Raw genomic sequence first — 26,835 nt, 5'->3', positions numbered from 1 at the left:
TTAAATGTTTCGAAATAATGTTTGGCAATTTTAATTCCGAATGTTGTCTTAGTTTTTAGGTTATTTTATTTTTTGAATGAAGCAAAACCTGCAACACCTTTTCGACAAAATATGACAAGACTTGAAACTTGTACTTTGTTAGACTATAATTGGATTTACTTTAATAAGTTTCTAAACATTTTAAGCAAAAATTGCAAAAATTTGATGAAGGCCTTCATGTTTTTTAAACGGTTTTATTTAGCTTGTCTTGACAGGCCGGCCGCGCGGCCGTTGTGAACGAATTTTGTAATTAAAATTTAACTAACTTCCCGATAAGCTACAAACTTGAAACTTGGAATATAGTTCACAACCCGATGACAATGCAATAATAAGAAAAAACTCCGATAGGTGGCGCATGGATCGAAATATTTAAAAAAATTGTATTTGTGGTCCGATTTCGTTCATACTTGGAACACATAATACATACATTAATAGAAAGCGACCTATTGAGAAATATAGCCGCTAGGTGGCGCAAGGATCGAGATATTCAAGAAAATCGTAATTGTGGTCCGATTTGGCTCTTATTTGGAACACATAATACATACATACATGAATAGAAAACGACCTGTGAAAGAAATCGCCGTTAGGTGGCGCAAGTGTCGAGATATTCAAAAAAATCGTATTTGTGGTCCGATTTGGCTCATATTTGGAACACATAATACATACATACATGAATAGAAAACGGCCTGTGAAAGAAATCGCTGCTAGGTGGCGCAAGGATCGAGATATTCAAAATAATCGTATTTGTGGTCCGATTTGGGCCATATTTGGAACACATAATACATACATGAATAGAAAGGGACCTATGATGTCCGCTTTTGCTCGTATTTAGAACAAATATTACATACAGTCCGGTAGAAGTGACATCAAAATATTTTGGAGTTCGAGGAGGGACAAGCATACTTGGCGCAGAGTCGAGGAAAGTCTTTGGAAGGATTATGTATTGAGGACTTAGATTGTAACAAATTGTCAGGAAAGAGTCCTTGTAATAATGAGTCACTAAATGAAATAGAATGAGAAATAATAGACAATTAAATAAAGACTAAAAACTTGAAAATAAAATAATTTAAAAAAATTTTTAGTTAAACGGTTTTATTGAAAACAATACTTACATGAAGTATTAATAATACTAAAAGCTAGAAAACAATTAGGTAGGTCCTAGGTACTAGTCATCACACTCCTCATCAATCTAGGGCGTTGATCAGACAATTAAATAAAAGCGTTGGACGCGTAAAATTTCTATTGATAGTCATAAGTAAGACCAACTGAACCTTTGCCTCACACATCGTGACAATGCAATAAAAGGACAATAACAATGCAAATAAAGGGCGAGTCTCGCCTTCTCGCGAGATTCTCGAATCTCGAAATATTCGTAGGGCTCGCGAGATTCTCGGCATTCAGCTTATTTGCTGAATTGACAGTATTATATATTATGATTTTTTCTCGTATACACGAATCGAGAATTTTGGGACTCGAGAGCTCGAATCTCGCGAGAAACGAGAAGATGTTCGAGACTCGAGAACTCGAGTTCTCGTTGCAATCTCTGGTATCGTTATTCTCGCAAGCATTTCCGAGACAAGTAATAAGCAGAATTCATATATTTATTTATTAAAAAATAGAATGCAACACATAACATTTGATAAATATGCATACATATATGTAAAAAGTTTTTTGTATAGAAAACAGCAATAGGGGTTATTAATTTTAGATTATTAATATGCATGTAATTTTTTTTAAATTTTAGTCAATATATTTTTTGTAGCTGGGCGCCGCCACTTCCATAAATTTTTTTCGGCCCAAATGAATTAGGCAGTTGGTTACGTACTATATGCTTAGCCTCTGCACCGTGTATATGCTCCATTTTTTCACTGGGCATGTGTTCTTTTGCTTTTTTTTTTGTAAGGCCCTGCTCTGGTATTCGATTTGTGGCTAGTGATAATAAAAATATGTATGTATGTACATATTATAATCAAGAGTTCCAACGACACCCTTTCTAGAAAATTTACCCATCTCGGCTAAAATCGCTTGAAATTTTGTGAATACTTTGAAAATGCCGTATAATTCCTGTTGTGCTACTTCCTTTACAGGCAATGGCTACATTGCATAGACAGCAATTGGCCCCAGTATTCGTTTTTTTTGTTGCATACTGCCATACCCAGCTTCTTTCTGCAGGCATTGTAAATATTATTAAATATTAATACTATTGGATTTTTTGCGACCTGTGTTCTTGCAACTATTTGGCGATTCTGCTGGCTCAAGGTCTCTTTAAATAAAACACATAGGTTTTTTCTTTCCGATATATTTCGGTTACACTACGGTAACCGTCCTCAGGGAACTACAAACGTACAAAAAATTTTTTATTAATAAATAAAACCAAAAACTTTACACGTCCTTCCGCCGTGACGTGGAGTTTGGTACTGGTCGTTTGTTTGTTAGTAAATATTTATAGTTGTGAGCGGAATGGTCAATGTCAGTTTTATAGTTCAGTCTAATGTGTTCTGGAGTGTTTACGATATGTAGCATTTCCAATGTAAATCGCTTATTGTAGTGTTACTCTTGTTGTAGAATGCTCGCGCTCTCGAAGCTCGGTATATGGCCGCTAGCTGCACAGTGAGACATTAGTGCAGTTTTTTGATTATTAGACTGTTGGCAATATTTTAAATCTGATTTGTGTTGCGACAATCTGGTTTTTAATTTTGATTTTGTTGTTCCTACGTAAACGATGTTACATGGTTCGTTGTTTTTGCCGCCGCATGGGATTTTATATATGACATTACTTTTTTCGGTTTCGGGTATCTTTGCTTCTGTTTTGTTAAAGAAACACCTTAATGTGTTGTTAGGTTTATGTGCAATTTTAACTCTTTCTCCGTCATAGCAATCAGACTTTGCGAGTCGTTCTGATAACCGCGGTATATATGTTACGGATCTAAAAATAAAGAAATATATCGGAAAGAAAAAAACCTATGTGTTTTATTTAAAGAGACCTTGAGCCAGCAGAATCGCCAAATAGTTATTAAATATTAATATTAAAATATTAAATATTGTACGCGTTGTTTTAAAAAATGGATATGTATGAATTATGCCTCTGAGTTGGAAAATAAAAATGTTATAAAAAAATTTTACACGTACGAGTTGATTGAAATGTCATAGCCAATGCAATAAAGTGAAAAAAAAAATCCCAAGTAAACAAAAAACAGAGTACATATAATACTACTACAGCGGCTAAATTCTATGTCGAGAAGCTCTCGAGCTTAACGAGTATTTCGAGATTCGAGAATCTCGCGAGCTTTACGAGAATTTCGAGATTCGAGAATCTCGTGATCTTTACGAATATTTCGAGATTCGAGAATCTCGCGAGTAGCCGAGATCTCGAGTCTCGAAATTCTCGCTTGTGTTCGAGAAGAAATCGTATGCTCTAATATTTACATGTACGAGTCAGAGTTAGCTCAGTGAATACGAATGAAGTGTTGAGCGCCTCGACTGAAAATCCATTGCCGTAGCAGTGAAAAAATTTAATTTTTTAATTTTTTTGACACAATTTTTTAAACTTTTAAGAAACCTATTCCTATAAATAAGGAAAAAAGTTTTAGTTTTTAAGAAAAATAATTTCTATGGCGAGATATCATTAGCTATTTTTCTAGTTTTGAGGAATTTTTTTTTAGTGTAGAAAAAAGGCTGTAAAATTTACTTAATGCCTTTGAATAATACTGATGCCAATAAATTTCTACGGTTAAAATTTACTCATTAGTTAACCAAATTTCAATTGAAAATTTTATTCAAAGAAAAAACAAGGTTTTAAATTTGTCGTTTATTTCAAACATCTAAAATTTTGTAATCCGAATTCAATTTTCTCTTATTTTACTTCTTGCACTTTACTGCCTTTTACCTATGAACGGCAGTATAGAATATGTATGTAATAGAACGTCTGCTTCAGAACATAATTATGATACCTTTCATGAAAATGAAACGGTAAATTAACTTCGTCACGAATTTCAAAATTGTAAGTCCTTAAAAGAAAATAGATAGACCCACCAATAAGTATACCGCAATGATCAGGATGAAGAGCTAAGTTGATTTAGCCATGTCCGTCTGTCTGTTTGTATGCAAAGTACTCCCTCATTTTTTGAGATATTTTGATGAAATTTGGTGAGCGGGTATATTTAGGTGCCCGATTAGACATTTGTCTAATTCTATATGTACTATAGCATATGGAAAAGAGGATTTTTGTCATATCTTTCTCAATTTATCAGATTGAAGATTCAAGCTTCACGATATGCTTTCGTATATTGCACATATTATCGTCTGAAAAAACGGTTGCGATCGGTCGTATATATGTGGCAAACCTTTCACATATTGGAAATGATTTTATGTATATTATAACCACTGATGATGTGATACGAAACGTTCATTCTCTCTCAATTCGTTTCCAGGAATGGGTCTTGAATATCAGCTGTATGTTCATTCAATTGTAAACAAAAGTTCGTTCGTTTCCAAGGATGGGTCTTGAATATCAGGTGGCTATAGAGTTGCGCAAAACGCGCCAAAACAATTCCAAGAAATCGGTGCGTTTTCATTATTTTCTGCGAGTAAGCAGATAAAAATTTATAAAAAAGGCAAAGTTTTGTAAAAATATTTGGTGGTAGATATGTACATAAGTGAAAAAATATTAAATAATATATTTCGATCGCGTTGCTTTACTTTGTTGCTCTGGCACCGCCATAAGATCATAATGAATGGATTCTTGGCTTTGATGGCGCGGCGGTAGCGGCGTCCGGCGCGTTACTATATTTTCTACTCATTTAAGACTGTTTAGACCATTTATTGTTCATGTCGAAAATTGGTCGGATATGGTCGAAAGTGGTATCAACGGATGCGCAGCACTGCCAGTTATAAGAAACTAACTGCGAAATTTTACTCTTTCCAACTGTTATTAAACTGTTATTTAAAAAAACAAGCGCTTTCGATGTCAACTTAACACGGACTTTGCATCACCCAATTCACCAAGTTATTAAAACAAAACACTAAAAGAAACGTTATAAAAAAGTTAATTGCTCACTTTGTATTCAAATAAAATGAGGAGCCAGGTCCAACATGCGCGAATATATATAAGCGAAATCAGTGATGCAAAATCCTTTAGTAGGTTCTAGGGGCATAAACACTCGTTTGAAATGTTTCTTATTTCATACTTAAGTTGAGGATATATGTACATATGTACGTATGAGAAGGGTTTGAAAAATCACTTGGGCTTACATTCAAACATCTGTTGTTTATTTGCGAAACTATACAATAGCGTCTGGGATGTAAATTTTGATTTTCACACTTCATCCTTCAACACCCAAGTCTCCCGGTTTGACATTTCCTAAAGTTGGCGGCCCTATCCAAAATTAGTCCCTTGGAGTGAATCACATTGTTTATAGCCTACCAACCAGGTTTAAATATAACCTACGCGTTACGGCTCCTTTTCAAAATGTGAATACGTAGGCACATATATTTACCAGGTGGGGCTTTGTCCTTCGTAAGAACACTCAAAGTGGTGAAGCAAAAGCTTTCCCAAGACAGTCGAACTAACGACCGTGTGTGCTACTACCCTAATATAGTGAACAGTCGAACTAGTCTGAAAACTGAGGCTCCGAGGTCATCAATAATGAGCTCTTATATCATAAGGCCGGAAAACAGCAGTTAACCTCTTTCAACTTAAAATCGGTCGACTTTCATTTTAAAATATTGTTTTGATTTAACGAAGACTATTGAAATCAATGTTGTGAACACAAACGTCTGCAAAATTTGGTCTACATTTTAAAAATTTTGTCCAGGGTCCTTGTAAAATTTTAATTATATAGATGCGCCGAGGATTATACCATTTTCACCCATGAGTTACGCAACGACATCCACTTAGATTGCTTATGATTTCGAAGGCGGCATCCTTGGCCGAATAGTCACTATCTAACGTTTCAATTATCGACTTTCGATAATCAGTTATAACACAATTGTGTCAACACAATGTGTTAACACTACAAAGTGTGCCTGTGCTACTGTGTTAACACTCAAAAAATAGTGTCATTACCCACCACTACCAGCGAGTGCTTGGTGAGACCTTTGTGTGTTTTAGGGAGTTAGGGGAGTAAAAAAATACATTGAAAATATCGTACGCTTCGCCTCAAACGATATTCATCGCAAGAAAGTTGCGGAAACACTAAAAAAAAGAAATGAAAATATTCTCTCTCAACCTCGAAAACCAACTCCCAAACTGTGTTGCAATAGTACGAAAACAAAAATATAAATTTTTTGGCGAAAAATACGAAAAACGGAATAACCATATCCTGTAGTCGACTTTATGTTAAGCAGCGCATTATTGACATTCATTTCGCCTTCACAAACATTTAATTATATTGTAACGAATTTTCTGCAAATCCTCTTATTTGCCCTTTTGCTAGGTTCGTATCGCTAAACTGTTGAATAAATAACTCCAATATTGAATAATGGAAAAATGGCCTTCATTAAAATACTTCACAATAAAACTCAAACTGTGCAACGAATAGCTTAATAACCAAACTGATAGCTTAAATGAAACTGACTTTCAAAATAATACTGCTATTGCTCGCTAGATATCGTCTTAGTCGTAACTGCTTGACAACTCAAATCAAACTGAATTCCAGCGCCTCTACATCTGCGGCCTTTTATACTCTCTGGTTTCCTCGTTCGCATCTTCTAGAATCTACTAGCATTGTCCATGAGCTCTCAAACTTATCAGCTGTAACTACAATTGCACAATTTTATACATCTTCTAGGCGCTTCCAGAATCTACTAGTCCAGTAGCTCTCAAACTTCTCAGCTGTAACTACAATTGCACAATTTTATAGTTTTTCTCATTGCATACTTATAGGAGTATCTCAGATATATGCATGTGTTAGTGCATTGACTCTCCGCTGCTCGTATACGTACATGGTACATATATGTAGACGCAGTTATTGTTTCGTTTATGTCAGGCATCGGCAAATTGGAAATGCAGATGTGTTATGCATGCGGCAGTTACCCACCGACGTGTGCCGTACGTACGGACGTTTGTCGTACGAAGCACGTTTGACCGAATTCTCAAGCCCGTAGGAATCAATGTATGCGTCTGTGTACATGTACATAACACATTTGTATGTGTATTGTTTACAACAAAGCACTGTTGCCATTGGCCAGCTTGCATGCATGCTTATAGAAGCATCAACTTTTTCCAATTTAAATTTTATATTGTAAAAGGCCGGAATAAATATTAAATAAGTATAAATAGATTACATATTTATAATCTGCACTTTTACATAATTATTTCGAATTATTTTCACAATTTTTTAAACTTTAATTAGGTGTTTTTGCATAAAAGTGCAAACGGTCAAAAATTAGCGCACAAAAGTTTACTAGGCAACTCTGTCTAGTGAGAGAGCGATCAGCTGACACGTTCTTACGGAAAAAATTAAAATTGTTTTGATTTCTACGTTCCGGGCTACGTACGTACGGGCGTTGCACGTCGGTGAGTTTTCGTTTACATTGCACACTCATAAGATAGGTCGTGTCAGCTGACACGTTTTTGGTACGTACGTTCGTGAGTAACGGCCGCATTAGTAAGAGCGCGATAATCGCGCACATCACTTGATGCATCGGTTTGCTTAGTTCATTAGCTTATTAGCAAGCAACAAGACAAAATTGTTTGTTATTATATTTTTAATGCGCACAATGGGAAGGAAAAGGTTTATACAATTAAATACATTGTATTTTCGCAAAAGGATTGGTCAACATTAAATATTTTTCGCTTGTTGCTTGCTAATAACATTCGTCAACTTTGCGATACGCACACAATCAATGATGACATGATATGAAACTTCTCGCTCTCTGAGAGCGCGTGAAAATGTGCATTTTTATAACATTGACCATAGATGCCATCATCCTCAAAATCAAATTTGGGCATTTCGGAATAACTTTGGGGTATTTTACATGGTAAAGGTTTAATTTATGATTTTCACCGAAAACTTACTCAAGATTGTCAAATGGCATATCAAAAAACTCGAATTTTTTCAGGATCATAAATAAAAAAAAAAGCTTATTTTACCCGTTAAAAATTTTTCCGCGACAACACGTGAAATTTAATTTTTTGATGGCTAAGATAAAATGTACTTATCTCTTTTCGTGCGTTAATATAACAGCTCATTTAATTTTGTTATTTCTTGTACCTTTTTTACAAATTTTTGATCCGCTTATGTAGTTGAATACACTTGAAATGAAAAATAATGAAAACGCACCGATTTTCTTGGATTTTTTTTTGCGCGGTTTACGCAACTATGATCTTCAAGACCCATTCTTGGAAACGAATGAAGTTTGTTTACAATCGAATGAACCAATGTTTACAATTGAATGAACTTTAAGACCCATTCCTGGAAACGAATTGAGAGAGAATGAATGTTTCGTATCATGTCATCATTGCACACAATCGATGTTACTGCGCCAAATGCTGACATGATACGAAACATTCATTCTCTCTCAATTCGTTTCCAGGAATGGGTCTTAAAGTTCATTCAATTGTAAACATTGGTTCATTCGATTGTAAACAAACTTCATTCGTTTCCAAGAATGGGTCTTGAAGATCAGAGTTGCTTAAACCGCGCAAAAAAAATTCCAAGAAAATCGGTGCGTTTTCATTATTTTTCATTTCAAGTGTATTCAACTACATAAGCGGATCAAAAATTTGTAAAAAAGGTACAAGAAATAACAAAATTAAATGAGCTGTTATATTAACGCACGAAAAGAGATAAGTACATTTTATCTTAGACATCAAAAAATTAAATTTCACGTGTTGTCACGGAAAAATTTTTAACGGGTAAAATAAGCTTTTTTTTGTATTTGTGATCCTGAAAAAATTCGAGTTTTTTGATATCCCATTTGACAATCTTGAGTAAGTTTTCGGTGAAAATCATAAATTAAACCTTTACCATGTAAAATACCCCAAAGTTATTCCGAAATGCACAAATTTGATTTTGAGGATGATGGCATCTATGGTCAATGTTATAAAAAATGCACATTTTCACGCGCTCTCAGAGAGCGAGAAGTTTCATATCATGTCATCATTGTCAGTGACTACTAAACTAAAGAGAATAAGGATACGTGTGAATTGAATGTGCACAATTGTGCCACTAAATGCCGACCCCTCATGTAGATACATAATGATTGAATTATTGATGTGCATTCACGTCACTGCTTAGCAGCGGCTTAGAGACGGCAGCACTCCTTAGTTTTGCTAATATTCGTAACAATATGCAAGCCGATTCATTTTGCAATATATACATAAAAGTATTTAAAAAAGTATTTTTAAAGTATTAGCATTAGAGGAAGTAGTAGTAGAAAAAAGTACTAATGCACGTTTCTTATACAATCTTGGTAAAACGAAACCCTTTTCAGATTTGTTGGCAGTGTTGCCGTGAGCCTAGAAAGAAATGTATCATTTACAAATAAAAAAGGTACCAATCGCATAAACAACAACTAATTTTACCAGTTTTATTGTAAACATAACTACTTTCATTTATAAATTTCAAATTATGGAGGAATTTTCAAATTTCTTCAGCTCACATACATATATCGTTAAATCCACACTGCAAAAATTGTTGGAGCATATGTTGCATGTGTATTTAATTTACGGCGACCATTTTTCTAATTTTAAAACTTGCTTTGTTTATGATTTGAATCATAATGGAACTTTTAAAATTACAACTGAAAATTCAGTTCAAGTTGTAAATCACAAAGGCGACATTACATATTTGTGGCCTTTAGTGCGAGCGAAGCCGCCGGTAAAGGCTAGTTTATCCTAAAACGCTTAATATTTGAACATAATAAGAGCGGTGGCAGCTCTATTTTCCACATAGCTTGGTAAATGTTAAATATGTATTAAGCAAGATGAACCGTATTGTTGATGATGCGTATATATATTATAACGGTGTTCAAAAACTGTAATTCGTGCGTAAAATTTTTATTAAATACATGTTTCGTAGTTTATTCACTTTATTGTATTTTGAAAATGTCTTTACTTACTTACATAATTGGCGCTTAACCGTCTAAACGGTTATGGCCGTCCAACAAGGCGCGCCAGTCGCTCCTTTGCTCCGCCAACCAGCGTCAATTGGTCACACCAAGGGATTTTAAATCGTTTTCCACCTGGTCCTTCCAACGGAGTGGGGGCCGCCCTCTACCTCTGCTTCCATAGGCGGGTTCCGGCCGGAGCATCATCTTTCATTCGCATAACATGGCCTAGCCAGCGCAGCCGCTGCGTTTTAATTCGCTGAACTATGTTGATGTCTGCGTATAGCTCGTACAGCCCATCATTAAATCTTCTTCGGTACTCGCCATCGCCAACGCGTAGAGGTCCATAAATCTTTCGAAGAACTTTTCTCTCGAACACTCCCAAAGCCGCTTCATCTGCTGTTGTCATGGTCCACGCTTCTGCCCCATATAGCAGGACGGGTACGATAAGTGACTTGTAGATTATGATTTTCGTTCGCCGAGAGAGGACTTTACTTTTCAATTGCCTACCTAGTCCAAAGTAGCATTTATTAGCAAGATTGATTCTTCGCTGGATTTCAGTGCTGATGTTGTTGCTAGTGTTGATGCTGGTTCCCAAATAAACGAAGTCTTTTACTATTTCGAAATTATGGCTGCCAACAGTAGCGTGGTTGCCAAGGCGCATATGCGCTGACTCTTTGCTCGATGACAGCAGTTACTTCGTTTTGTCCTCATTCACCATCAAACCCATCTTTACCGCTTCTTTTTCCAGTTTGGAGTAAGCAGAACTAACAGCGCGGGTGTTTAGGCCGATGATATCAATGTCATCAGCATATGCCAGTAATTGCACGCTTTTATAGTATATTGTTCCAGTGCGGTTAAGTTCTGCAGCTAGTATAATTTTCTCCAGAATCAAATTAAAGAAATCGGACGATAGGGGGTCACCCTGTTTGAAACCTCGTTTAGTTTCGAACGGCTCGGAGAGGTCCTTCCCAATTCTGACCGAGCTGATGGTGTTGCTCAACGTCATTTGCACAGCCGTATAAGTTTTGCGGGAAAACTAAATTCAGACATAGCGGCATATAGGCAGCTCCTTTTCGTGCTGTCGAAGGCAGCTTTAAAGTCGACGAAGAGGTGATGTGTGTCGATTCTTTTTTCACGGGTTTTTTCCAAGATTTGGCGCATTGTGGAAATCTGGTCGATGGTAGATTTACCAGGTCTGAAGGCGCACTGATAGGGTCCAATCAGCCGGTTCACGGTGGGCTTCAATCTTTCGCACAATACACTTGAAACGACCTTATATGCGATATTGAGAAGGCTGATTCCACGATAGTTGGTGCATTTTGCAGTATCCCCCTTCTTGTGGACTGGGCAAAGAACACTTAGATTCCAACCGTCGAGCATGCACTCTTCCGCCCATATTTTGCTAAGAAGCTGCTGCATGCGCCTTACCAACTCCTCGCCGCCGTACTTGAATAGCTCCGCAGGCAATCCATCAGCGCCCACGGCCTTGTTGGTTTTCAATCTGGTTATTGCTATTCTAACTTCGTCATAATCGGGCGGGGGGGGACATATATTCCATCATCGTCGATTGCGGGATCGGGTTCTTCATCTCTGCGCGCTGAATGAAAATGTCTTTGGAATGTGAAGTAAGTGTAAGTGCTTTAAAAAGAAAGTCAGGCAGTTTTAATAAGGATTGGACTATATAATATATGTGTCAACATAGTGGTGGTGAATCTCAATGTATACTTTGCAAGAACCATGTAGTTTGCAAATTTTTTAATATTAGAAGGTATTATGAAAAATTTCATAGTGAATGTGATAAGTATTCAGACGAAGCACGGTTAGAATTATTTCAGCAACTAACTTCTGAAGAAAACAGTGCTCAAGAGGTGCGGTCATTAATGATCGCGTTTCGAAGCGCAAAGGTTGGCTCAGCTGATAAGTGATCACGGAAACGGACTGTAGCTGCATTTTAAAAAAAAGTTAGAGCTTTACGTCAAATTGGTGATCATTTGTCATCAGTTAGCTGAACGTATCATTTCGAAAGTTTTGTCACTCAACTGACGTTCCAGCGGAGTCAACGGCTTGCCCAACTATTGCGCATCGGAAACGCGTCCAATTACGTGATTTGGAAATTTGTTACTACATATAAACATTATTTGCTACATTTTATTTGCAATAGATTGCTGTTGATGGATTTGGTGCAAGATATGGCTAACAACTGCCAAATGCAGCTCGACCGAAAATTTTCTAGCTTTATATCTGCTTCGTTGGCTCTAGATGAGAGCATAGATATTTCTGATGTTGCGCAGTTAGCAATATTTATTCGGGGAGTAGATATTGATTTCAATATTACCGAAGAATTACTTGATTTTACACCTTTGAAAGGAACTACGACGGGTCAAGACATTTATGATGCGGTTTTAGATTGTGCTGTCAGAAGAGGGTTGGACTGGAGTAAAATATTTAGTGTGGCAACTGATGACGCGCCAGCGATGACGGAATGCAAGCAAGGATTCGTTGGGCGGCTTAAGGCAAAATTTGCTTCCGAATTGAACCGATATTGTATTGCAGTGCATTGTCTTATTCACCAGGAAGCTATATGCGCCAAATCTTTAAGTTTCCAAAATGTTATGGGTACTGCAGTAAAATGTACCAACATAATTCGTTCAAAGGGATTAAACCATCGCCAGTTTAAGGGACTTCTTGAGTCCGCGGGAAGTGAGCAATTGGATATCCCATATTTCACAGAAATCCGTTGGCTGAGTCGGGGAGAAACACTGAAACATTTTTTTGAGTTACGATCACTTATCTCATATTTTATGGTATGTTCCAACAGCTTATATTCTTAGGTTTGAAACTAATTTTATTTTCTTATAAGATTTATAAAAAATATTCATTTAGTGAACTTAATGACCCCGAGTGGATAGCTGACTTAGCTTTCTTAACAGATATTACCGAGCATCTTAATATTTTGAATTTAACTTTGCAAGGTAAAGATAACTTTATAAATGATTTAGGTGACGCAATAAGAGGCTTCAAAACAAAGCTCGAATTATGGGGTGAGCAGCTCGCAGTAAAAAATTTTCACTTCTTTCCACGTCTAAAGGCTGTTTCTCTGAACAATGATATCGATATTAAAAAATACTGCGAAGAAATTCAAAAATTACTGAGGCAGTTTAAAGACCAGTTTGCAGTGCTGGATTACTCTTCATATGTTTGTATCTCCTTTCAGTCAGAATATTGAAACAGATCCGGCAGAACTACAAATGGAATTGATAGAATTGCAGTTCTCCTCCACTCCTTTAAAAAACAAGTTTTTAGAATGCGGAGATGTGATACGGTTCTAAAAAATATTGGAACCGCAGAAATATCCAACGTTGCGAAATTTTACTGCGAATATAGTTTCAATGTTTGGAAGCACTTACACATGTGAAAAATTCTTTTCGAAAATGAATTTGAAAAAAACTAAGTTACGAAATAGGCTTTCCGAAGTAAATTTCGCATCTGTGATGTGCATTGCAGCAGCAAATTCTGTCAACCCAAATATTGACTTAATTGTTGCTCAAAAACGAGGTGAATAAAAAAATGTTAAATAAAATAAATAAATAACAAGTAAGGAAGGTTAAGTTCGGGTGTAACCGAACATTACATACTCAGTTGAGAGCTATGGTGACAACATAAGGGAAAATAACCATGTAGGAAAATGAACCGAGGGAAACCCTGGAATGTGTTTGTATGACATGTGTATCAAATGAAAGTCATTAAAGAGTATTTTATGAGGGAGTGGGCCATAGTTCTATAGGTGGACGCCATTTAGGGATATAGCCATAAAGGTGGATCAGGGTTGACTCTAGAATGTGTTGTTACGATATGGGTATCAAATGAAAGGTGTTAATGAGTATTTTAAAAGGGAGTAATCCTTAGTTCCATAGGTGGACACCGTTTCGAGATATCGCCATAAAGGTGGACCAGGGGTGACCCTAGAATTTGTTTGTACAATATGGGTATCAAAAGAAAGGTGTTAATGAGTATTTTAAAAGGGAGTAATCCTTAGTTCCATAGGTGGACGCCGTTTCGAGATATCGCCACAAAGGTGGACTAGGGGTGACCCTAGAATTGGTCTGTACAATATGGGCATCAAACGAATGGTGTTAATGAGTATTTTAAAAGGGAGTGGGCCTTAGTTCTATAGGTGGACGCCGTTTCGAAATATCGCCATAAAGGTGGACCAGGGGTGACTCTAGAATGTGTTTGAACGATATGGGTATCAAATTAAAGGTATTAATGAAGGTTTTAAAAGTGAGTGGTGGTTGTTGTATAGGTGGTCGCCTTTTCGAGATATCGCCATAAAGGTGGAACAGGGGTGACTCTAGAATGCGTTTGTACGATATGGGTATCAAATGAAAGGTGTTAATGAGTATTTTAAAAGCGAGTAATCCTTAGTTCCATAGGTGGACGCCGTTTCGAGATATCGGCATAAAGTTGGACCAGGGGTGACCCTAGAATTTGTTTGCACAATATGGGTATCAAAAGAAAGGTGTTAATGAGTATTTTAAAACGGACGTTTCGAGACATCGCCATAAAGGTGAACCAGGGGTGACCCTAGAATTTGTTTGTACAATATGGGCATCAAACGAAAGGTGTTAATGAGTATTTTAAAAGGGAGTGGGCCTTAGTTCTATAGGTGGACGCCGTTTCGAAATATCGCCATAAAGGTGGATCAGGGGTGACTCTAGAATGTGTTTGTACGATATGGGTATCAAATTAAAGGTATTAATGAGAGTTTTAAAAGGGAGTGGTGGTAGTTGTATATGTGAAGGAGTTTTCCAAATATCGACCAGAATGTGGACCAGGGCGACCCAGAACATCATCTGTTGGATACCGCTAATTTATTTATATATGTAATACCTGTCAAGATTTTTAGGGTTTTTTATTTCGCCCTGCAGAACTTTTTCATTTTCTTCTACTTAATATGGTAGGTGTCACAACCATTTTATAAAGTTTTTTCTAAAGTTATATTTCGCGTTAATAAACCAATCCAATTACCTCACCATGTTTCATCCCTTTTTTCGTATTTGGTATAGAATTATGGAATTTTTTTTTTCATTTTTCGTAATTTTCGATATCGAAAAAGTGGGCGTGGTCATTGTCGGATTTCGTTCATTTTTCATACCAAGATAAAGTGAGTTCAAGTAAGTACGTGAACTAAGTTCGTTAAAGATATGTCGATTTTTGCTCAAGTTATCGTGTTAACGGCCATGCGGAAGGACAGACGAACGACTGTGTATAAAAACGGGGCGTGGCATCAACCGATTTCGCCCGTTTTCACAGAAAACAGTTAACATCATAAAATCTATGCCCCTACCAAATTTCAAAAGGATTGGTTAATTTTTGTTCGACTTATGACATTAAAAGTATCCTAGGCAAATTAAATGAAAAAGGGCGGAGCCACGCCCATTTTCAAATTTTCTTTTATTTTTGTATTTTGTTGCACCATATCATTACTGGAGTTGAATGTTGACATAATTTACTTATATGCTGTAAAGATATTAAATTTTTTGTTAAAATTTTACTTTAAACAATGTTTTTTTTTAAAAGTGGGCGTGGTCCTTCTCCGATTTTGCTAATTTTTATTAGGCGTACATATAGTAATAGGAGTAACGTCCCTGCCAAATTTCATCATGATATCTTCAACGACTGACAAATTACAGCTTGCAAAATATTAAATTACCTTCTTTTAAAAGTGGGCGGTGCCACGCCCACTGTCCAAAATTTTACTAATTTTCTATACTGCGTCATAAATTCAACCCATTTACCAAGTTTCGTCGCTTTATCTGTATTTGGTAATGAATTATCGCACTTTTTCGGTTTTTCGAAATTTTCGATATCGAAAAGTGGGCGTGGTTATTGTCCGATATCGTTCATTTTAAATAGCGATCTGAGATGAGTGCTCAGGAACCTACATACCAAATTTCATCAAGATACCTCAAAATTTACTCAAGTTATCGTGTTAACGGACGGACGGACGGACGGACATGGCTCAATCAAATTTTTTTTCGATCCTTATTATTTTGATATATGGAAGTCTATATCTATCTCTATTCCTTTATATATGTACAACCAACCATTATCCAATCAAAATTAATATACTCTGAGAGCTCTGCTCAACTGAGTATAAAAATTATGACTTTTTACCCACTGTGCAGTAACAGATGTATAAGGCGAAATACTCTCTCTTTATCAATCTTATGTGTGTTTGTATATTATTCTCTTCGTGTTTTTCGCCCCACATACCTGCACTTGATCGTCCCTCACGCAGCACTTAAATGTGCAAAGCGTGCCCGTATGATCAAAAAGCTCATACGAGCCGTTTTGCCCATCAGTGTAAGACTTACATCAATGCGAAGGCTAAGAAGCCAACTTTTTCACCAGTCGAAAGTCGCTACCAAAACCTGTTTCGTATGCAGCCCTTCCATGAAAGGTGTTGTCACAGATAAATTTTCCACGGGTGAAAAAGAGTTATTTTTTTCTTCGGGTTTGTAATCCTGACATCAATTCGAGTTCTTTGATATCCCAATTGACAATTTTGAGTAAATTTTCGGTGAAAATCATAAATTAAACCTTTGCCATCTAAAATACCCCAAATTTATTCTGAAATACCCTAATTTGATATGATGGCATCTATGGCCAATATTAAAAAAATTCACCTTTTCACGCGCTCTCAGAGAGGGAGAAGTTTCATATCAGGTCATCAGTGATAATTATGGCTACTGAGCGGGAGCAGAAATCATATTGTACAATTTATTATGTAAATGTGTTATAACTAAGCAATGATCAGTGCACGGACCTTTAAAAAGAGAATGTTGGTAGACGAAAAATTAAAATAGCGGTAGAAGTTGGTAGATTTTTTTTTTTTTTTTTCATGAAAACAATAGCTACATTTTATATTTGTACAAAACAATTCATATTTTATTGTAAAACGAATAAAGCACATTTCACGGGCATAAAACTTAAAAAAAAAATGTGTAAAGAAAACAAAAAAATTCATGTAAATTTGTAGATACATAGCTTATGCCTATATCATACTTGCTTTTTTCCTGTATTTTTTTGCTTGAAATACTGAGGAAACTTTACCGATACGTCTCATTACAACAACAGTTTTCCAATGTACCAGTATTTTTCTGCCAAAAAATAACCGACTTTGGCATGTTATCGTTTACTTAAAACTTTTTTATTTTCGTTCAAAATTATTCAAAAAAATCTGATGAAAATATCGCAGGAAAATATTTGCGAGCTCATTTACTATATTTTTTTCATAAACTAATTTATTTCTTGTTTGAATTTGTGCACAAATTTTTCAAAATAAAAACAGAATTTTCAACAAAAAAAATAAAAAATTGTCAGAAAAAAACAAAAGAAAAATTTAGTTCCATATGGGTGTTATTAAATACATGGAACAAAATCACCTACAAAGTAAAATTTTTTATAAAACCTTATTAATTAAATTGGACGCTGAAATGAAGTCCGTCCGATACAATACTCTTTTATTAATATTTGATTGGAAGTGCATGAAATTTTTAATCCATTACGCTTGGCGGTTTTTGTACCGTTCATTATAGAGAACTACCTTTCTGCGGCTGCACTACTGTGAGGTAATATTGATAAGGAGCACATTTATACACTCAAATTTTCTTTTAGAAGATTCTTTTCAGTTCCCAATTTTATTATTTCCTTATCATATAACATTAATGATCGCCATTCGTTGTTAAGAATTTCCATGGAAGTCTTGTGAAATGGAAAAGCTTTAAGTAAGGGAACAATCATTGTCATTTGACTAGAATTAATATTTTTTTCATCAAAATTTTCCAAAAGGTGTAACTTTTCTTCTTCGAAATTGAATCGTTTCTTAATTTCCTTACAAAGGCAAATGTTGGTAGATTTTTGGGCTTTGTTGGGAGAAGTAGTAGAAAATGAAAATGGGCTAAAAAGTTGGTAGATCTACCAATAAAGTGGTAAAGTCCGTGCATTGGCAATGATAGAAATAATACGATTTTATTTACCGCTATGTCGCTCAGTGACAGTTTTTGCATTGCTACTGAAATGTATTGGAATACCAATGTTAGCAATAAATAAACTGAGTTTTGGCTCTGGATCATTCGCTAGATTGGTGACCACGAGTTAAGTTGAACACGTTCACAACTCCGTGTTAAAAGTTAAATAAAATCGTTATATAAAATTTTATAAGTATCGGCGATTGTTTTGCGCGTTTCAATATTAGTTAAATAAAATCGTTATATAAAATTTTATACGTATCGGTGGTTATTTTGCCCGTTTCAATAATAGTGTGACTAATTTAAGACAAAAAGACACACATAATGGCGAACGAGAACGAGTCTCCTGTCACATCTGCTCCACCACAAACACCAACATCTTTACACATTTCTGGAAGTACTATCGTGCGCACACCTCCATTTTCATCGGAGCACCCAGCATTGTGGTTCGCACAACTAGAATCCCAATTTCGGATTCGATCTATAACCAGCGAAAATGACCAATTTCATCATGCGGTTTCGCTTATTGACACACACTCGGCAACAGAGGTTGAAGACATCATTGTTCGTCCACCACCAACCATGCCATATACAACTTTAAAACAAAATCTCATCGAACGTTTAACAAAGTCCAAAGACGCCAAGCTACTCCAACTTTTGAATAGTGAAGAAATCGGAGATCGCACTCCCTCGCAATTTCTACGCCACTTGCGTAGCCTGTGTCCGGACGTTGCCGACAACGTGCTTAAAGCAAGGTGGCAGTCACAGCTCTCCACTCAAACGCGCGCATGTCTGGCAGCACAGCGCAACGCCTCATTGGAAGATCTCAGCCGAATAGCTGACAAAATAAATGAGGTGATGCCGAATGTCAACCACACTATTGCTAACATATCCGAAGAACAATCATTGCGGACAGAAATCGACGAATTGCGTAAACAGATCGAACCACTAAACGTCCGAAAATCACGCAGCAACATGCGACAAAATACATATTTCAACAACAAACGTGATTCATCGCGTAGCTGTACGCGCTGCGTAGTCGTCGGAATCTGCAGATACCACAAAAAGTTTGGAAACGAAGCACAGCGCTGCAGACCAGGATGTAAGTATTCGGGAAACGCTAAGGGGAGTCATTAGAGGCGGTAAAAGACGCTCCGGCATAGATGAATGGATTTGCAACTCTTTGTTTCGAGAGAGCGCGTTCATAATGCACATTTTTTATAACATTTGTCAATGATGCCACTCCAAACAAAAATTAATAGATCTGAATATGGGGATTTTCGACATACATTTCGACGATTATAGTTTCAATCATTTAATAAAATTATAGTTGTAAAATATTCATTTCTTTAAACTTATTTTACAAAAATACGACTAGTTAGGGTCAAATATAAACAAATCTAAGTAAAATTCACATTTTGATTAAATTAATTAGTCAAATATTGTAACGCATTTAACTCACAGTGAAAGCCATATATTCTTTTGAAATTTCAGTAAATCTGACCTATGATATAATAGTTAACATCATTTAATGGATAGGGCTTATGCTACAAGTCTGACGTTCCAGGTTCTATGATCAAAATGGACTGGTTGCATCGGGACTTCATATTTACAAAACCTGTTTTTAGTGATAACTTTTGAATGGGAAATAATATTTATCCTCCGCCTTCGAACTAATAATATTTACACTAAAACAAGTATTTTTATCCTTTTCCCATAATTTTTGAACGCATTTCTACAGTTGTAGGTCAAACTAAAGTTTACCGAAAATTTTGGCCCGTTTTTCATTTTAGCTGGCACATTTTTTGTTCTGGCAGCCGTTTCAGCTGGCGCGAGGGATTTATCTGTGATTGCTGCCAGCTCAAATTTGAGATAAATCCCTCGTGATAGCGCAAAAAATGAGAGAGTTGCGTATCAAGTCATCTTTACTCTCCGGCCATAACTTCGCGCCGTCTTTTTATCGTAGATCGTACCTCCGGGACACAATCCTTCATATGTCGTCTTCCAGTGATGCAAAGCATACGATGTTAGACTCACAAAGTGGCTCATATCTCTGTAGAGAGAAGACTTAAGGCTCATACTGACTGGACACTGACTTCTGACGTCACATGCTTATAAGTTGGGCCTCGTCAGTAACAGCAAGTGTAAGAAGTGTGAGCTGCAGGAAGAAAGGTCGGCTCCAGCTATTATGGGCAGCAGAGTTGCCAGATCTCGAAGCAGCAATTAAGCTGGGTCCTAGAAAAGTTCTAGTATTTGCCAGGAGAAGGGAGTTATTTTATAACATATGTCCGGCACCTGATTGGGGTTCTTCCGTTTGGTCGTCAAACAAATTCTGGTAACACTATGGACACATTCAATCTATGTCAGGTCTTCATTGACCGGCCAGTTCAACCTTAACTATGCCTAATTGAGTCATGTGAATAAAAAATAGGCAAACACTTTTCAGTCAAAATTTCAGGAACTTGACATAACAAACTTACATACATAGCTATACAAAGAAAAATTTTTTTGTTAACTAGTTAAGCCATGGCGGAACCATAAAAAATGGCAGCACGGTGACATACTTACAAACATAAATAAAAGTTCCATGTACTTCGTTTTTGTAAATCGGTGGACTAATATCAAAATCGTACTGCCCCGGAATTTGATCATATTAAAAAGTGCAAATCAGCTGTCACTGTACTGCCACCTTGTATAGTTCCGCCATGAGTTAAAAAAAATGCTTACGTATAGAGCATTCATTGTTGTCTGAAAAAATCGTAGTGAACGATGGTACTTACTTACTTGTTATACCTTTCATGAACATGAAATGGTATATTAACTTTGGTTCGATGTTTGTAACGTTGAGAAATATAGACTATAGACTCACCATTAAGTATACCAAATTGATCAGGGCGACGAACTGAGTTGATATAGCCATGTCCGTCTGTCCGTCCGTTGTCGGATCCGGTAGGAACGGACCACTATAACATATATCTCCCATACAACCGATCGTTCAGATAAGACGATTTTGGTCATTCCTGCCGCAATTTAAAAAGTATAAATGTGAAACTCGGTGATATATATTTTAATATATCATAGAAGATTTTCTGAAAAAATCACTTTGATCGGAGCTATATATAGTATATATCCCATACAACCGATCGTTCAGATAGAAAGATTTTTGGCATTTTCTCCCTTAATATCCAATACAAAAACGTTAAAAGTGGTGATATATATTCTAATATATCATAGAAGATTTCTTGAAAAAATCACTTTGATCGGAGCTATATGTATATAGTATATACCTATCCTATACAACCGATCGTTGAGATAGAAAGATTTTTGACCATTTCTCCCTTAGTTTTCAAAATAAAAACGTGAAACTTGGTGATATATATTCTAATATATCATAGAAGATTTCCTGCAAAAACCTATCGTTTTTTATTTTATATTTATTTTAAAAGTCGTTTAGGTATGTACAGCTCTTCACTATATATTTCTTATCTTATACATCCGATTATTTGGATATTACGAACGCGATAAGATTATTGTTCAGCCCCATTCATGAAAGGTATGAAGTCTTCGGCACAGCCGAAGACAGTCCCCTCCTTACTTGTTTTTAATTGCTTTCTGTGTTGAAATTCTAAGCTTTGCGGTTCAATTTAAGAACCCATCGCTATTTAAAAATAATTGTAAAATATAAAAAAACATAGTTATATAAAATATGTTTGCTAAAATGTTCTTATCTAGCATATAACAGAAGCTATAAATGGATTCTATAAATCAATTTGATTTATGACAATTATTCTGCTAATCTTAAAACAGTCATTATTTGATAAGAGTATGACTCATAAAAGTTAAATCTAATATCTAATATCTAATATATATTATAAATGGCAAAGTTTGGATGTGAAGATGTTTGGATGTTTGGATGTTTAGATGTTTGGATGTTTGGATGTTTGGATGTTTGGATGTTTGGATGTTTGTCCAGACGTTTGTCTTTGTGACTCAATCACGCAAGAACGGCTGGACCGATTTGGATGAAATTTTGCACACATATAGCCAATAGTCTAGAAGGATCTACTGGCTATATATTTTTCAAAAGGGGCGTGGCCTCCGCCCCCTAGGAACAGTTATAATTTAATTATTATATTTTTTCGTCTTTGCGACTAAATCACGCCAGAATGGCTACACGGATTTTGATGAAACTTGGGACACAGACAGTAGTCTACTAGCGAAATTTTGTTCGAACATGGAAAGAGGGGTGGGGTCCCTCGACCCCTTCGAGAAATTATTTTTCAAAAATTTTTACACATTATAACTTTACGTATACTGGCCTTCACCAATATCACAGACTCAAGGGGTCAAATAAGTCGAGGGCTTACAAAGTAAGCAGTGACACCCTCCGCCCGCCCCCTTTATCTCCCCCTCTGGTGTAAAATCTATAAATTGTTATAACTCAATATAAATTTTCTCCTAAATCAATAGTTTTTGATATCTGGTACATACAGAACGAAATCTAGACAATTTTGGAGGAACGATCAGTGGTCCTCTCCTCTACTCCCGCCATCCGCCCTCCATCAATTGTTTTTATTAGCACGCTTTTATTAGCTTTACCTGTATGTTTCTATGTAACTTTTTATTCGCTCCAATGCGCCTGCTGCCTTATTAACATGGTTTTATAATTAGCTTCACCTTATTTGTAATCTCGTAAGGGTCATATCGAGACCCTTCCGGGATGATTTCTGTATGGTTTTCGGGATCGGTCCGGGATTACGCCGGGGTCATTTGGGGACTTTTTCGGGATCATTTGGGGGCTCTTCCGGCATCATTTCTGGATGGTTTTCGGGATCCGTCCAGGATCTCGTCGGGTCATTTGGGGACTTTTTCGGGATCATTTGGGGGCTCTTCCGGCATCATTTCTGGATGGTTTTCGGGATCCGTCCGCGATCTCGCCGGGGTCATTTGGGGACTTTTTCGGGATCATTTGGGGGCTCTTCCGGCACCATTTCTGGATGGTTTTCGGGATCCGTCCGGGATCTCGTCGGGGTCATTTGGGGACTTTTTCGGGATCATTTGGGGGCTCTTCCGGCATCATTTCAGGATGGTTTTCGGGATCCGTCCAGGATCTCGTCGGGTCATTTGGGGACTTTTTCGGGATCATTTGGGGGCTCTTCCGGCATCATTTCTGGATGGTTTTCGGGATCCGTCCGGGATCTCGCCGGGGTCATTTGGGGACTTTTTCGGGATAATTTTGGGGCTCTTCCGGCATCATTTCTGTATTGTTTTCGGGATCCTTCCGGGATCCCGTCGTGGTCATTTCGGGACTTTTTCTCGACTAATACGGGATCATTTGGGGACCCTTTCGACATCATTTCTGGATAGTTTTCGGTATCCGTCCGGGATCCGGACGGGGTCATTTCGGGACTATTTCGGGATCATTTGGGGTACCTACCGGCATAATTTCTGGATGGTTTTCGGGATCCGTCCGGGATCTCGTCGGGGTCATTTGGGGACTTTTTCGGGATCATTTTGGGGCTCATCCGGCATCATTTCTGGATGGTTTTCGGGATCCGTCCGGGATCCCGTCGGGGTCATTTCGGGACTTTTTCGCGACTAATACAGGATCATTTGGGAACCCTTTCGGCATCATTTCTGGATGGTTTTCGGGATACGTCCGGGATCCCGTCGGGGTCATTTCGGGACTTTTTCGCGACTAATACGGGATCATTTGGGAACCCTTTCGGCATCATTTCTGGATGGTTTTCGGGATCCGCCCGGGATCCCATTAGGGTAATTTCGGGACTATTAGGGGATCATTTGGGAACCTTTCCGGCATCATTTCTGGATAATTTTCGGGATCCGTCCGGGATGCCGACGAGGTCATTTCGGGACTATTTCGGGATCATTTGGGATACCTACCGGCATCATTTCTGGATGGTTTTTGGGATTCGTCCGGGATCCCGTCGTGGTCCTTTCGGGACTTTTTTTCGACTAATACGGGATCATTTGCGGACCCTTTCGGCATCATTTCTGGATAGTTGTCGGGATCCCGTCACGGTCATTTCGGGACTATTAGGGGATCATTTGAGGACCTTTCCGGCATCATTTCTGTATTGTTTTCGGAATCCTTTCGGGATCCCGTCAGGGTCATTTTGGGACTTTTTTGGGGCTAATACGGGATCATTTGGGGATCCTCTAGGGGTCATTTCGTGACTTTTTCTGCTTTATTTCGGGATCATTTGGGGACCCTTCCGGCATAATTTCTTGATGGTTTGCCGGATCCATCAGGGTCATTTCGGGACCATTTTGGGATCATTTGGGGACCCTTCCGAGATCATTTCTGGATCCGTCCGGGATGCCGTAGGAGCCATTTCGGGATTTTTTGTTACTTTTCCGGGATAGTTTTTGGACCCTTCCGGGAACATTTCTGGATCTGTGCGGGATCCCATCTGGGTCATTTCCGGACTATTTCGGGATCATTTTGGGATCCTTCCGGAATCATTTCTGTATGGTTTTCGCGATCCGTCGTTGATTCCCTCGGAGCCATTTCGGAACCTTTTCTGGAGTATGTCGGGGTCATTTGGGGACTTTTTCGGGATCATTTGGGGCTCTTCCGGCATCATTTCTGGATAATTTTCGGTATCCGTCCGGGATATCGTCGGGGTCATTTGGGGACTTTTCCGGGATCATTTGGGGGCTCTTCCGGCATCATTTCTGGATAATTTTCGGTATCCGTCCGGGATGCCGACGAGGTCATTTCGGGATCATTTGGGATACCTACCGGCATCATTTCTGGATGGTTTTTGGGATTCGTCCGGGATCCCGTCGGGGTCATTTCGGGGCTTTTTCTCGACTAATACGGGATCATTTTCGGACCCTTTCGGCATAATTTCTGGATAGTTGTCGGGATCCGTTCGGGATCCCGTCACGGTCATTTCAGAACTATTAGGGGATCATTTGAGGACCTTTCCGGCATCATTTCTGGATAGTTTTTGGAATCCTTTCGGGATCCCGTCAGGGTCATTTCGGGGCTTTTTCGGGATCATTTAAGGATGGCTTTCAGGATTCGTCCGGGAACCCGTCAGGGTAATTTCTGGACTTTTCCGATACTATTTCGGGATCATTTTGGGACCTTCCCAAGATCATTTCTGGATGGATTTCGGGATTTGTCCGGGATGCCCTCAGGGTCATTTTGGGACTATTAGGTGAGCATTTGAGGACCGTTCCGGCATCACTTCTGGATGGTTTTCGGTATCCGTTCAGATTCCCGTCGGAATAATTGCGGGACTTTTTCGGGATCATTGGGGTCCCTTCCAAAATCATTTCTGGATGGTTTTTGGGATTCGTCCGGCATCCCGTCGGGGTCATTTCGGGACTTTTTCTCGACTAATACTGGATCATTTGCGGGCCCTTTCGGTATCATTTCTGGATAGTTGTCGGGATTCGTTCGGGATCCCGTCAGGGTCTTTTCGGAACTATTGGGAGATCATTTGAGGACCTTTCCGGCATCATTTCTGGTTAGTTTTCGGGATCCTTTCCGGGTCCCATCAGGGTCATTTCGGGACTTTTTCGGCATCATTTAAGATTGGTTTTCAGGATTCGGCCGGTATCCGTCAGGGTAATTTCTGGACTTTTCCCAGACTATTTCGGGATAATTTTGGGACCCTCCCAAGATCATTTCTGGATGGATTTCGGGATCTGTCCGGGATGCCGTCAGGGTCATTTTGGGACTATTAGGTGATCATTTGAGGACCTTTTCGGCATCACTTCTGGATGGTTTTCGGTATCCGCTCAGGATCCCGTCGGAATTATTGCGGGACTTTTTCGGGATCATTTGGTGTCCCTTCCGGCATCATTTCTGGCTGGTTTTTGGGATTCGTCCGGCATACCGTCGGGTTCATTTCGGGACTTTTTCTCGACTAATACGGGATCATTTGCGGGCCCCTTCGGCATCATTTCTAGATAGTTGTCGAGATCCGTTCGGGATCCCGTCAGGGTCTTTTCGGAACTATTAGGTGATCATTTGAGGAAATTTCCGGCATCATTTCTGGATAGTTTTCGGGATCCTTTCGGGGTCCAGTCAGGGTCATTTCGGGACTTTTTCGGGATCATTTAGAGATGGCTTTCAGAATTCGTCCGGGAACCCGTCAGGGTAATTTCTGAACTTTTCCGAGACTATTTCGGGATACTTTTGGGACCTTCCCAAGATCATTTCTGGATGGATTTTGGGATCAGTCCGAGATGCCGTCAGGGTCATTTTGGTATTAGGTGATCATTTGAGGACCTTTCCGGCATCACTTCTGGATGGTTATCGGTATCCGATCAGGATCCCCTCGGAATCATTGCGGGACTTTTTCGGGATCATTTGGGGTCCCTCCCAAGATCATTTCTGGATGGATTTCGGGATCTATCCGGGATCCCGTCAGGGTCATTTAAGCGTGCGTTCGAGATCCCGTCAGGGTCATTTCGGGACTTCTTCGGGAATATATCGGGATCATTTCTGGATGGTTTATGGGATCCGTCCATGACCCCATAAGGGTCATTTCGGGACTATTAGGTGATCATTTGAGGACCTTTCCGGCATCACTTCTGGATGGTTTTCGGTATCCGTTCGGGATCCCGTCGGAATCAATGCGGGACTTTTACGGAATCATTTGGGATTCCTTCCGGCATCATTTCTGGATGGTTTTCGGGATTTGTCCGGGATCCCGTCGGGGTTATTTCG

General features: G+C 38.2%; 1 protein-coding gene across 5 annotated transcripts in view; it reads left to right on the top strand.

Moving 5' to 3' along the window:
- The window catches only part of LOC137244792 (aquaporin-like), a 165,612-nt gene that overhangs the window by 19,859 nt on the left and 118,918 nt on the right, over window positions 1–26,835 (top strand). Inside the window, exon 1 of one of the 5 annotated variants that reach the window (XM_067774303.1) lies at window positions 18,235–19,227. The exons of the other annotated variants lie outside the window; for them this stretch is intronic. Within the exon in view, the coding sequence (XP_067630404.1) occupies window positions 18,450–19,227 (778 nt within the window). The 5' untranslated portion in view covers window positions 18,235–18,449. Of the gene's footprint in view, window positions 1–18,234; window positions 19,228–26,835 lie in introns of those variants that run through there. 5 annotated transcript variants of the gene reach the window in all.

This window comes from Eurosta solidaginis, chromosome 3, assembly GCF_040869045.1.
Source record: "Eurosta solidaginis isolate ZX-2024a chromosome 3, ASM4086904v1, whole genome shotgun sequence".
Classification (NCBI taxonomy): domain Eukaryota; kingdom Metazoa; phylum Arthropoda; class Insecta; order Diptera; family Tephritidae; genus Eurosta; species Eurosta solidaginis.
This window is presented reverse-complemented; position numbering and strand designations above follow the sequence as displayed.